Genomic DNA, 14,852 nt, shown 5'->3' on the forward strand with positions numbered 1-14,852 from the left:
CAGTTCATATCCTAACCAGCTGCTGAAATTCCATTCCTCACCTAGTCTTTGCATCAGAATTTGTGCTGACTAATGTTGGAATTTGGTGTCCAAAGTTCAACTAAAAATTTTCTTCCTCCTTCGTGTCTCTATTACAAGTAACTCCATTCAGCATCTCATAGCTTTATATTCATAAGGAACAGGATTAAGTTTCTGTTCCATCACTCAAAAAGATCACAACTGATTTTATTACGACATTTACTCTACTTCTCTAGCCTGCCTCTTTCCCCCTCTCCATCACCCTGACTCCCTTGTGTATCAAAAATCTTGAATATACATTCAATACTGAGTTAGACATGAGCTTCCACAGCTCATTCAGGAACAGAATTCCAAACAGTAAAGATGGTCTAAGAGAAGAAATTCCTCATATCCATCTTACTGGGGGGTTGTGGTGGGGTGGTTGCAGCATTAATCATTTGGAACCTCCAGTTCTAAACTTTAGTACACTTCCTTCTGGATACTTTTAATCTACCTGTTCAGTGATGTTATTCTAAACCTCTAGAGCAGGTGGGACTTGAACCTGGGTTTCATGACTCTATCACTGCGCCACAAGAAAATCAACCTCTTTGACTAGATGTTCAAACTTCCTAGGACCTCTTTCTTTAGCTTACCATTCATTCTTGTCCAATTACGCTCATGTGAAATGTCAAAGAATGCCTCTTCTTTGTTAAAAATGCTATATAAATGCAATCTGTTTTATTCTGCAATGCAATGTTCTACAATAAAATTAAGATCTACCACATGCTTTCATTTTACTTACCAAACAGTTTCTTTCTAGAAGCTAAATGATTATAATTTGACAAACAATACTGAAACAGAAACAAGAAAGTTAGACAAGTGTAAGCGCATGCATTTGTCACAACATCCCAAATAATCCACTCCTTCAAGCAAAAACTAAAAATGCTGGAAAAGCTCAAGTCTGGAACATCTGTAGAGAGAAAAACAGAGGTTAATGATTAGAGTCCAATGACCTTTTGTCAAAATAGAAAACAGCTGGGAAATGGCAAAATTAATGTTTCACTGGAGCACTGTGGCAGGCCTGAGACAGAAACGTCGGCATGGGAACACAGTGGTATGTTGAAGTAGTAGACAACTGGAAACTTTGGGTCATTTTTATCATTAGATCATAGGTAGCCTGGAAAGCCAGTGTGCGTTTTATTGTTTCACTGTAGAACAGACCACATTGTGGACAGCAAATACATTAGCCCAAATTTAATGAACTACAGGTAAACTGGGGCTTCAGCAGAAAGGCATGTCTGGGGTCTTGGACAATGATGAGAGAGACGGTCAATGGATGATTGTTGCATCATGCGCAATTGTCTGGGACAACGTCTTGGATGCGAGAGATGTTTGGAGTGGAGGAGCAGACCAGAGTATTCCACAGGGAACAGCTCTGTGGAATGCTGGCAAGGGAGGGGAGCAGGAAACTGGCTGGTGGTGGCATCCTTATGGAGGGGACGGAATGGTGGCTTATGATCTTGTGTACGTGGAAGCTGGTGGGTTGGTGAGGACAAGGAAGATCTTATTGTTGCTGTGGGAAGGAAAGGAAGGTGTGAGGGCAGAAGTGTAGGAAATGGGCTGGACACAATTGAGGGCCATGCCAATAATAATGGCAGGGAATCCACAGATGACAAAAATGTTGGCTTTTTTTTAAAAACACCAACTCCCTCCAAAATCCATTCCTTCAATTCCATTATCCAGCTTTTCCCACCATTCTTCATTTATTAATCTAAATTCATTAGGTTCAACCTCTTGTGAGTGCCAAATGAATGGACAATGAACTACCCATTCCTTTGGTCACTGCTTTAAACTTAAAAATCACGTTTTTATAATCCCTACCACCCTGAACACAAGTTCTATTTGTCAGTGGTTGTATACATAATGTTTACACGTACAACTCTTTTCAAAATCTTATTTAACTCTTCAATTTACCCCATCTTCTCTGGCTTGGAGGTTCCTTTCTTATTTCTCCATTTTTGCTTCATATCGAAACAAAGTCAACATAGTTAGCCAAATTTCATAGCTTCTAAGTAATAAAGGATAAATCCAGAAATGTTTTCCTTTGCCTCTCAGCCTTCCAATTTTAATCAATCTTAGTTGAGCTGAAAAAAAGTGTCTCAATTCTCCAAGCGTTTATAGAATTCTTTATTTGAGGTAAGACAATTTTAGATCAGGAACAATTAGGACCTAGATAAAATTCACAGAAACATGAATTTTAGGCTAGATTTAATAACCATTCATACTCAATGGACATGATATGCAATCCAAAAGTTCTAATTTGTTAAGAAATTAGGGCAATATAAACAAATGTCTGCCAATATGGGTATTGCTTAATGTTATCTCCCACCACCTATGCACCCCATGAAACATTCAAGAATATTTTCAATATTTCCTTCTTGAAATATTCACTTACTTCAACCAATTACGGTCCTGTGTGGGAGGGATAGTTCTTGATAATGCTCTTCACCAGTTGTCAACATGTCTCAAGACTCCTCAAAGTCATGCAATGCAACAATTTTTGTTGCAGTTGATGCAATTACTTAAGAAAGAGATGCAGAACACTGAGGGGAGGAAACTTCAAATCAATGCATGACAAATTTTCATATGCTGATTAACATTTGCTCTCACTTTAAAAATATTCTTTTTTTAATATATTGAACAAACACTTTTGGAATAAAGCAAAACTTGTGCAAAATAGAGAAACTAAACAACAATAAATTTTGGAAATGAGGAAAAAAAGGCTTCTGAAAATCTCTTCAAAGAATTTTCAACAATAGCTCATCTGTTGCTGACAGAAAAACAAGACCTGAGATGCGGAGTCTGCCAAACCTAATGTATAGCAAAGAAGATCATGCAATTACTCCAAATAAAAACAATTCACAAGAACAATTTTCTATGCGTATATGCACAACCATATTTTGGACATTGGCCTAATTCTATTGTATGTTGAAAGATTAGTAAGGAAAATGGTTTTAGATTTTATAACTGATACAATTGTGCAGTAGTACTGACATCCCCGCCTCTACAACGATAACATAATACAGTAGTGGAAAAAGGCAAAACGAAAAGAGAACCCTTAACCATTTGCCTTCACAATCCTAAAAATGCCACTAAATATTTTTCATTATGAGTCAATTACCTGATGATCAGAAAAAATATCTGCCTGATAGGAAATTCTGCCACATTAAATTGGACAAACATTACCAAATGAACTACCACTGATTTCACTAAATAATCAATTGTCAAGTGGCTAGATTAATACATATACTTTAAGTAGGATTTTAAATAATATTCTAGATTAACAATAATGAGGTTTTTCAACCAACCAAAATAAATTCTAAGTGCCATTAAGGTTAGAGTGAAGACTAGTGAATGTACTGAAAAAGAGACATGGTCTAGTCCAACTGGAAATCAACACCTCAATTTGATAAAAATCCAAGACGACCACATATATATATATAAAAATATATATGAGAGAGAGAGACAGAGAGAGAGAGAGAAAGACAGAGACAGAGAGAGAGAGACAGAGAGAGAGAGACACAGAGAGAGAGAGAGAGAGGGAGAGGGACAGAGAGACAATGGGTGTGGTTTAAATTGAGGGTCACCATACCTAAAATGAGGGGAAAGGGGGAAGAAGTAGATTTCTTCATGGTAACCTCAACCCAATGCAGGAACTGATCTCATGGTGTTGGCATCACTCAGCATTGCAAACGAGCCGCTCAGCCAACTGTGCTGACTGACTCCAATTTGGAAATAGAAGGCGTGACAGATAGCATCCAAGAAATGGAAATAGTTGCAGTCCTGGGCGATAGTCATACCCTTAAATGGCTGAGGTGAAGTCAAGTTCATGATTGGACAAAAAAAGATACATTCAAGGAATGGATGGATGAAGAAATGATTTAAATTGATAGGAGGGAGAAGTAAAAAGAAATAAAATATTCTTCACTTAACAAACCCTTAGGTACATCCAAAATAACAACGAGAGACTAGACCTGAGCCTAAATATATTAACATAACTTTTTAAAAATCCTGAGAAATGGCAGGGAGAAAGTGAAGATGTTGACTTCAATACATGAACCTTCAGAAATAGGTTTTGAGTGGTCAAAGGGGTGAAGAAGAATCAGGATAGGAATAGTAACAGATATAAATGTGATATGAAATATATTTAAGTACAATATAGTAATGAGAAGAAGTGAAAACCTTTAACATGGCAAAAATGCAAAGTTAATGCAGAATAGAACATGTATTTACTAACTTTCAGTAAAGGGGGATCAATTCATACCTTTAAAAGTGATGAGCTGATCAATAACTATTGGAAGAAGCTTGAAGGCTATTCTGCATTGATCACACTGCTCAATTTCCCTCCGGCCCCTCTGGCAAATATAAGGAATTTCCTGTATCATTAACAGAGGATTTATGGGGAGGGTGGAGGCTGTAGTGAAATAAAGGTGACAGAGATAGAAACCTGTAAAAGAATATTATGGAGTGTCCATCCCCACTGCAAGACTTCACAAGACTATATGACATTGGAGCAGAAATCATGCAACATGCTCTAAGTATTCATGCCAAAGTAGCATGCAATATATTAGCAGATATAATCTAAGGTGCTTAATAATCTTGACATAATTCAGTTGGAAATCCCAGACATGAATGGCCTTTAATGGGGCTAAAAGTTATTAAATGCTGTTTATCATTCTGAAGAGTGCTCAGGAATCCTGTTGCATTGAAAAATAATCCAAACTTTAACACCAAATTCAAAAACAGTTTTAATGAAACAGGCTGTGGGGAATATCTGTACAAGCTCGCCAACTATGCCAAACAAGGCACTTGAAATGGAAAGATCCTGATGAAGTCATGTTTTGACAATGTGACAACATAAGTCAATATGGCACAGGTACATAAATCATCGTTTGAGAATTTCAATGATGCAATTTCTGCGGATAAATTAGCAGCAGCTCCATCTAACGAACTGTCCTATGAAGACCATGGGCTCTTTGCTGGAATTTAGAAGAAACAGAGATGTCCTATTAAAACATTCAAAATTCTGAGACAATTTAACAAGAGGCAGTATATCCCTTGGTCGGGGAGTCTAGAACTTGGGATGCATAGTCTTAGAATAAGGAAAAAATATTGTAAAGCCTTTCTGGTCTTTCTTAGTTCAAGTCTTAGGACTTAAGAACTGAGACCAGAAATTACGTCACTGAGGGTTATAAACCTTTGGAGTTCTCTACTGCAGAAGGTTCTGATGTTAAATTGCAGAGTAAATTCCAGATGGGTTGAGAGATTTCTGAAATTTGAAAGAATTGAGAGATAGGGAGATCAAGCAGGGAGGTATAATGAAGTGGAAAATCAGCAAATGATCTTACTTAATAGCATTACTGAGAAACATGAAGCATATCTTAATTCTATTGTTTAGTATATACCTGAAGTCTGAACTATTACTTCTAGATAAACCTTAACAGCTGGTGGAATGTTTTACTCCGGTAAAGACACAATACACGGCAAACTTTGTTTAAACTGGCATTTTACAAACCAACAAAAATTATATACCAGAAACACTACAAGTTTACTGTATTATTGTGATCTCGGAGCAGTCTGTTTAGGTGAGATTTTAGGCGAGGATGCTCTCTGCCACTAAGTTTTATTTAAGGCAAGGTTGTATTATTATTGACGCCACTTAAGCTGTAAAAAAATGTAACAGTGATGTGTATACCTCCTGCATTACATTTGCATTACTTAGTGTGTGTGTGTGTGTTTTTAAATTGATTGAAGACTTCTTCATTAACTGGAATATTTGATCAACCGGCACACTCCTGGTCCCATAGGTACCAGTCATTAATAAAATGTTTGCTACAAATATAATTTGTAGTTGTGAATACAAAGATAAATTAAAGAGAACAGAAAGGTTCACACAAAGAACAACTGGTACACCAAATGGACATCCACATAGAAAAATGGAAGCATAAACTGTCAAAGCTAGGTAAAAATGATTGGATGCAGGAAGAGAGATTTTTCTAGATGGGTGAACTAAGAAAGACCACAAAACAACAACATTTGCTTCGTTTGGGAGAAATTAAGATGGAGTGATGGAAATGGGGTGGATGCAAAGGTGAAAAATACTGATCATTTTTAGTGGTAACGCCAGTCACAGCACTCCCAGGTATTTAGTTGTACTTACAACTACCATATTAACAAATAAGTTATTGCTCTGAACATAAGATTTTCTCAATTAAAACATAGGGACACTCAGATTCCTCATATGTAAAACATACTGGAAATAAATTGAGTGTGTTAAGTCTTTTGCATTTCTTTCTTCCATGAATTTACATAATTTTAACAAATATACAGGATTATGAAGGCAAATATAACCATTCAAGATTCAACACTTGAGGTTAAATACCCACTGCACAATCACAAGAATGAGACTTTAATCTTTAATCAGTTTAAAGTGGAGTTTATAACAGTAAGATAAAGGGTAGTTAACAAACAACACATACAATAACAAATGGACACTGGATTTTATGAGCATCAATAATCTGTACAATTTACATTTGTTGGTTTACTTCTTGTGTATTCTCAGTGCATAGCATTACACACAGAGCAAATAGCTGCACAGCACAATAGTATCTTTAACAGGCTGAAATGGAAAAGGCTGTTTTACAGGCTGAAAATATATCTTTGTATACATATTCTATATGAAACAAAATCCAAATCTGAACAGGCAGAGCAGCAGGCAGCTTTGTCCTACACTGCAGTGAAGCCCCTTTATAGTGCACAGTTCCACCTTTTCCATCTGCATGCATGATGACAGAATTTTGAACAGTATTTTAAGTAAACAAGAGGCACTTTGTGGCAACCACAGGCTTTCTTAAACATATTGCACAAATCTGGTATTACTAATGACATGGACTCTCACACTGGCCCTTATGAATATTTTAAAGCTGAAACTTGGATATTTGATGCTGCCTGTGAAATCCACTCAGCCCATATCTTGTGCCACAGTGCAGGACCCCTGAGGCCACCCATGCAACTGCCCTTTGTGATTTACTGTGGCAAATATAATTCAGTGGGGCTAATGATGACTAAGGATGGCCAAGTAAATTCCTTTACAGTGATGCCGTCAACAAACAATTTCAGACACTAAGCTGCTGCACATCCAAAGAATTTTTTATTAAGCGTATAGTCTGGAAACTCAAGAGAGATAACCTACAGAATGTATTTACCAGACTAATTATGAATACTGTCATAAATAAAAAAAAAGAGAGACTGGACAACTTTGTCAGTCAAAGTAATGCATGTCTGGCTCTACAGGGATGGTATCGATACAAGAATATGAAAACATACTATTACCACCTTTCCCACCTTCAGCATGCAAGGCCTTTAGAAGGTTTGGAAAAGTTGTTTATGGACCCCAATACACCCTTGATTTTCAACAGAAAATGAAAAAAACTCTTACAGTGCAAAAGCCTGGTACAATATGCAGCTGCTCTTACCCCGGCTCCTTAGCGTTCCAAGTGACACTGAGAATTTTATTTTCAGTGTTCTGAAGATGAAAGGGCCATCTCTTTGCCCCCTAATGTTAAAGGGAAAATAAAGCTGTATAAATACTTTGCCTGAAGCCAAGCTAAGTATTTCCAAGGCATGTAAGGCAGGAAAGTTTTCCTTCACTTGTTTTTGTGCACCTTTTACAAACTGGCTTTTATTGCCTGCTCCTGGTCGTCAAAATTTCCTTTTATTATCAATATAAAAAGATATAGTGGTAAACGTCTTTATGAAAGATGATAAAACTCTTCAAAAGTGGCTTGTCTCAAATGTTCAGTTGTGAGCAACAGAAGTAAAGGGATTTTGAAAGGGAAGGGGAAATCAATTTTAAAAAATTAAAAGAAACGTGCCATCAGTAAAAGAAAACTGTCAACAGAAGCTTGTAATTTGATCTATAAACCTATACTCCTTCCCTCTTGAGCTACATTTGTCCATTTCTCTTTCACTGCACAACTCATGCTCTTCACATTAGCTTTTGGACAGTTTTAAAGCACCACTACAAAGAAAGGTTCAAAAGATTCATGGTTTATAGCAAGAACAGACACCAGAACTGAAACATCTAGACACTAACCAACACTAAATGTTTTGGGAAGTTACTTCCAGCTCAAGCTGGATGCAATGTTTGTAATTGTAGTTGTCCATCACCAAATGGCCAAGCATATTATATTTTGTGCTGAAGTAAAGAAAAGAAGAGATACATTTTAATGCAATAATGCTCCAGCAAAACATAGTTTTCCCCATCTATAACAGTCTACATTTCCCTCTTGAAAGAGGACACAAGGGGATTCGCATAATAGACTTTTACCATACCTGTGAGACTCCGTTTGGCTGGCCTTGTGGGAGTATGCAGTTCTATTTTTCTACAATTACAGGAAATGACGACAACTACCAGTTTAACACATTAACCAACAGAGCACAACAGACTTCTTTTCATGCCGTTACAGATGAGTAACGTATACACAGCTTCCTCGATATGAATATAAAACCTCATTTTAAATTTTAAATCCTGTGCACACTATGTTCTTTTGTTGAAACCTGTTTATTCTGTTGGAACATCAGTTGCAACAGTTTCCCAATTACTTGCACACAACACATGAGTGACACACTTCATCTAAACATTTGCATACTCCCAATCCAAATTTTCCCTTACTATCATATGCCAATACCAGATCTGGAGAAAGAAGGCATCTTGCCAATAGAAATAGAACAGCTTGTACTATAGAAATGTAATGAAGGTAATTTATAAAGATACTGACTTAAAGTCCAAAACAGTACGAACAAAAAAGTGATCAACTTCAAGCACTGGCCTTGGTGACACAGGACATAGTGGAGCAGCACCAATTAAAATAATTCTAGCTAACTTATTAAATCATTGTAAAATTCTCCTTTTTACATTAACTGTCATAACTTTGAATGGGCATGCTGCCACATTTATATAAGATTAAGCCATTATTACTAAGGGACTCCAGCTTGTGACATCCCCAAAGAAAGGAAGGAAAAAAACTTGAAAATGTTCCTTACTTGGACTCCACATTTTGTATATCTGTGGGCCGTAAGTTGTTTTTCTTCTGTCCAAGGTTCAAGCCTCCTCCCAGAAAGAATTCCTCAATCCAGCTGCCTTTTCTAGCACCAGTGTGCTTTGAAAGCACAAAAAGCAAGCAGCAGTAGCAGCAGACTGCACAATTCCTTAGGCTTAATGCCTTATAAAATGGTGCAATAAGCTGTAGGTGGTACTGGAACCAGATTATGGATTTTTTTTTCCTTTCTGTGCATCCTTTCTAATCCCTTTTCCAAGACATGCATTTTATGCAAACCTTTTCACAAATTCTCCTAGCTGATAACAGATTGATCTGTTGTTAGATGGATTTAAAGGGGCAGGACACAAACTCTTTGTACAGGTAAGTTAGCACCTACTGTTGGCAACATAACACAAAAGGAAAAAATTTCCTACGTACACACCAGATCTGTCTCCACTTTTTATAAAACTGGAATTACATGGGAAAGTGCCTCTTTTTCCTGATTGCGCTTTTATGTGCCATTTGACACACAAAAATGTATACATATAACATATCTACGCAATCACTTTTCATTGGACAACTTTGTGTCAAAACCTTGCGGATGTATGTATGGGGCTAAACAACATTGGTAAGGAAAAGATCATTGTTCCTATAATTGGTGTAGCATTTTACTTGACACATTGTCCTATTGCCATTAAAAAAGGTACTTGCTTTCAGTTTATTCAAGTTTGTTTCCTTTTTCTCGCAGTTATAATTTCCCATAAAAATATCTCAGACTTTTGTTATCTGTGTATGCTGATCTTCATCAAAAGGTTCATTCTCTGGGTCAGAGTCAGTGGTGTCCGAGTATCTATAGTCCTCTGGTTCATTATCACTAACATCTGGCGTTACTGTGGTTGAACTATTGCCCATAGGATGTTGTTGTTGTTGTCGTTCCTCGACCGTTTTTGTGAATAACAGCTTCACCTGTATAGTGAGAAAAGGTAGAAATAATTACATGAGGTACATTACATTAATTTTCAGCACTGTTTGAACTTCTGGAGTAACATTACAACCACTGTGCTCTTTAGTGCAATGTGTGTCCTCAATTTCTATAGTAAACATTGTGCTACTGTAATTTGCTATATATTTAAGACACGTGGATCAAACATGGTGTTCAAGTGGCAGAATACATCCTTGAAACCTGAACTTGTATCCATTTTCAATTTGACATCACAAGCATAAAATTAAATTTATACTTTACAATAATTTCCTGAAAACATTTAATTGAGATCACAAGGTCACATCCCCAAGAACTGTGATCTAAATTGTTTAAATCCCAGCTATTAAGCCAGGTAAGGTCCACAAACAACTAAGCTAGCAAACTGATGAATACTTCTGAGTTGATATTGTGTGTTATCAGTTGTGTGAAATATATATCGTACTATTGCTTACACTGTTAATGGGAACTAAACAGGGAAGCATGGTGCTTTGGGAAATATTTATCTTTCTTGAATACTGAAATTAAGAATCACCTTTGACCTTTCTCATTCTTTGAATGTAAAGGAATATACAGAAAGGAAAATTTAATAAATAGGTCTCAGGAAATTGGCAAACGCAAATACACCAGCCTTATTCAAGAAAGGAGAGAGACAGTAAGCAGAAAACTATCAGCCAGTCAGCTTAATATCTTTCATTGGGAAAACACAAGAAAATATAAGAATACAAGTTAAAATATGGCAGAATATTTGCAATCAGACAGAATCAACACAATTTTGCGAAAAAGGAGTTGTGTTTGACAAAGTTATTCACACTCTTTAAGAATATTAAAAAAGGTAGATAAAGGGAAATTGTGGAGGGACTTCCAAAAAGGCATTCAAAAAACTGCAACATGAAAGGTTACAACATATGATAAGAGTGCATGTTGAGATTAATATTACTTAGATAAAAGACAAGTCAACTAACAATAAGAGTCATGATAAATGGGTAGCTTTCTCACTGACAACTGCAATTTGTGGAGTGCTACATAAATGAAATCTGAAATCTCCAGTAGTTATGATATATATTAATGATTTTGATGAAGGGACCAACCAGCAGTACTGTCGCCAAGGCTGCTGACGACAAGATGATACATATGGATGCAAATGAGTGTCTGCACACGGATGGTCATGTGTATGGGAAAAAAATTTGGCAGATGGAATGCACTTTAACAAAAAAACAAACAGATCAGTATTATTTAAATAGAGAGACACTGCAGAATGTTTTGGTACAGAGGGACCTATGTGCCTTTAACACAATCATACAAAGTCAGCAAGTAATTAACATGACAAATGCAATTTTAATACTTAATATAAGGAGCATGGTGTACAGCATTACGTAAGTCTTGGTATAATCGTACAGAGCATCAGTGAAGTCACACCTAGAGGACTGTGATTTTCATTATCTTCCTTAAGAAAACTTGCACTGGAGGCAGTTCAGCAAAGATTCACTATGCTTATTCCTCAAACAAACAGACTGTCTCACGAGGAAGGCTTCAACAAATCAGGCTAATTGTAATTACAGGTGCAGCAGGTAATCAGGAAGGCGAGCAATGTTTGTCCTTGTTTCAACAGGGTTGGAATGTAAGAGTAGGGCAATCTTACTGCAGTTGTACAAGATGCTGGTGAGACCACATCTGAAGTGTTGAGTGCAATTTTGGTCCCCTTATTTAAGGAAAGCTATCACTTCATTGGAGACAGTTCAGAGAACATTCACGAGGATGATCCCCAGTATGGAAGGATTGTTTTAAGAACAAATACTGAATAGGTTGGGACACTACTTACTTGAATTTAGGGAATGAGGAAGGGATTGGGGGGGTCCTACTGCACATTTAGGCTGAGGTAGGTTCTTGAACACGAGGGAAATGGGCTTAAAGTGGTTCTGAGGAAAGTCAGATTAGCCATGATCCTACTGAATTGGGGAACAAGCTTAAGGGGATGAAAGGCCTGCTGTTCCAATTTCTTATGATTTTAAGGTCTTAATCAGAAGTGATCTTAATGAAATGTACAAGATTCAGAGAGAACCTGAAGAGCTAAATATTGAGAGAATGCTTCCCGTTCTGGGAGTTTCTAGAACTGGGAGAGCTGTTGCAAAATACATGGTGCCTAATTTAAGACACAAATTAGGATTTTGTTTCTAATTAGTATTTTGGATTATCTCCTTCAACATGCTGTGGAGGATGGATCACTGAATATGATCGTAGTTGATTTTGATTGACAAGGGATTCAAGGGTTATGGCGACAAGGAGGAAAGCGGAGTTCAGGTCACATTATAACTGTCATAATCTTAGTAACTAGCTGGGCAGGCTGAAGGGGCCAAAGAGTCTTCTCCTGCATCTGTTTCTTAAGTTATTACGAATGAGGCAATTGATTTTCCTCAATGTAGACCACAGCTACATCACCTTCTCACCAAATTTCTGATCCTCACTTGGCTTTTGATTAAGTGAGAGATGGAAAGGGAGGATGGCAACGTTGGATAGTGGTGAGGCCAGGACTGGATACAGAGTGCAAATACAGAGTGCAAAGTGAAAATGATCACAATGCTTCTGTCAATCTACTTAATCCAAAAAAAGCATCAAATCTTGCTGTGGCATAAGAAAAATGCAGTTTGAATGCATTTTCTTTTTAAAAATCCACTTTACTTACTTAAAATAAGTTTGTCCAATAGTTGGCAGGTTGGAGAAAGAATTCAAAACTTAACTCAACAAACTGTGATTCTTTAATTTGCAAATGAAACCATGTAGCATGACAAGTAATTAGGGGGTTTCTAAAACATTCTTACACATTCAGAGTTCCCGATAAAATTTGGGAGTCTGAATTTAAGTAATTACAAATGCAGATGCAGATGCAAATGAAGATGAAGATGAAGATGTGCCTTTGTGCAATCCAGCAGAAGTCCAAATGTGTTGTGAAAAGGGAAACATCCGGGAATGGAAAATGTCAATGACTGAAGTGACAATTCTGTTTACGTAGTGGACCATTGTGTTATCAGGAATCTACAGGGATGTTTCTTCCCCTTTCAGATACAAGGTTCACATTCAGAATTAAAGGTATACCATATATACTCGTGAATAGGTTGAGTTTTGAAGACTTTTTTTGAGTTGAAATTAAGGGGTCGACTTATACACAAGGTACAGTTTGAGGGATCAAAATTCATGCTTTGCACGAGTCAAAAAATGGACAAACAAGAGCCAGATCTCTCTGTAAAATCAAAAACAACAAAACAAAAAAGAATTATGGCCATTGTTAAATATTTATCTACAGAATAATTATCTCCATTCTGTCTGCAATTGTATTACCGTAAAGTACATGTAGGTCTACACATACTGGTATGTACAAAAGTTAATAGGCATACCAGTAACATACAATTCATGAAATAAAAATTAAAGAGCAGTAAAATAAAAAAAAGTGATAGCATTTTATTTAAAAAGACTACATGAAACTGTTAATACTATAAAACAAACATTTTACATAAAAAAGATATTTACAGCAAAAAGCTCTTTACACCCATATATCACAAACATTATGGGATAGCTGCTTCAAACAAAAGTTACCGATACATGCAAAAGTCCATTAGAATCCTTCAAATTCACAGTCCGCATCAGTTGCACCACTGAATAATGCACTTCAGTTGTCTGAGTCAAGAATATCGCCATATGGATCATCTTCATCTGAACTCTCAAGGGGGTCATCAATTGATTTGTCATCACTCCCATCTGACTATAAATAACCATCCTCAGTCCCATCTAAAGCATTAGAAATTCCACATTTTTTTGAAGGCTTTCACAATAATTTCAGTATTCATCTCCTTCTAGGACCAACAATCCACTCACATACAGTTGCAAGTAATAGAGCATGCATGTTGCCACCCTTTGTGAAGCTTCCCCCACACCCCCCAATCTTCTTGCATCCAAGTGTCCCATTTATTCCATACTAAGTCCATAAAAGGCTTTTTGATACTAACACCCAGTGGCTGCATCATGCTTGTAGGCCTCCAGGAATCATTGCAATATCAGTATTCTTAGTTCAGAGTTCAGTGGTAACACTTTTCACTGTGAGATCTGAACGTATCCCAAACCAGTAAGCTTTTTTCCTTTCTACGTCCACCTGGCTGCATATTCCAGACCTCCCCAATCAAAGTCTCGCAGCCACCTCCATCCATCCACCATTTTTCACGGATGATGACAACAATGCCTTTCGGGAATTTCTGTTTGGGCAGAGTTTTCCACTTAAAGATCATTATAAGCTTTAGCCTTGTTCCATTTGCCATACAACCAAGTACCACAATGAATCAACTCCTTTCATGGCCAGTAGTCTTAACCAAAACTGTTTTCACTCCAATCTTGTTCACAGTTTTGGTCCCTGGCATATCAACTTTCATTGAGGTTTCGTCCATATTGCTGATGCATGCGAGCCTGTACCAGTTTTTCTCCCAATTTCTGATTACAAAGCGATGGAATCCAATTAACTTGGCATTAAGTTCTGTAGGTAGACATTGGGCAATCCTGGTTTTCCGTCCATGCATTAAATCATACCTATTCATAAACCTACTGCACCATCGAGGACTGGCTTTGAAATTACTGAATCTACTTTTTGTGCTTAGTTATTGGTGCAAATTCTACTACATTGTTGAGTCATGATGCTTCCATTCTCTTGACACTGAATTACCCAGTCAGCAACCTTTTCCTTGTTCAGCTTTCCTCTGTTAGTATACTTAAAACATAGAACATTACAGCGC

At 37.0% G+C, this 14,852-nt stretch overlaps 1 protein-coding gene across 1 annotated transcript in view; it reads right to left on the minus strand.

Annotated features, from left to right (window-relative positions):
* Positions 1–6,459: 6,459 nt before the first annotated feature.
* Positions 6,460–14,852, minus strand: part of ptenb (phosphatase and tensin homolog B) — a 165,204-nt gene continuing 156,811 nt past the window's right edge. Inside the window, exon 9 of the mRNA XM_072557834.1 lies at positions 6,460–10,064. Within this exon, the coding sequence (XP_072413935.1) occupies positions 9,870–10,064 (195 nt within the window). The 3' untranslated portion in view covers positions 6,460–9,869. The remainder of the gene's footprint in view (positions 10,065–14,852) is intronic.

This window comes from Chiloscyllium punctatum, chromosome 38 (genome assembly GCF_047496795.1).
Source record: "Chiloscyllium punctatum isolate Juve2018m chromosome 38, sChiPun1.3, whole genome shotgun sequence".
NCBI classification, from domain to species: domain Eukaryota; kingdom Metazoa; phylum Chordata; class Chondrichthyes; order Orectolobiformes; family Hemiscylliidae; genus Chiloscyllium; species Chiloscyllium punctatum.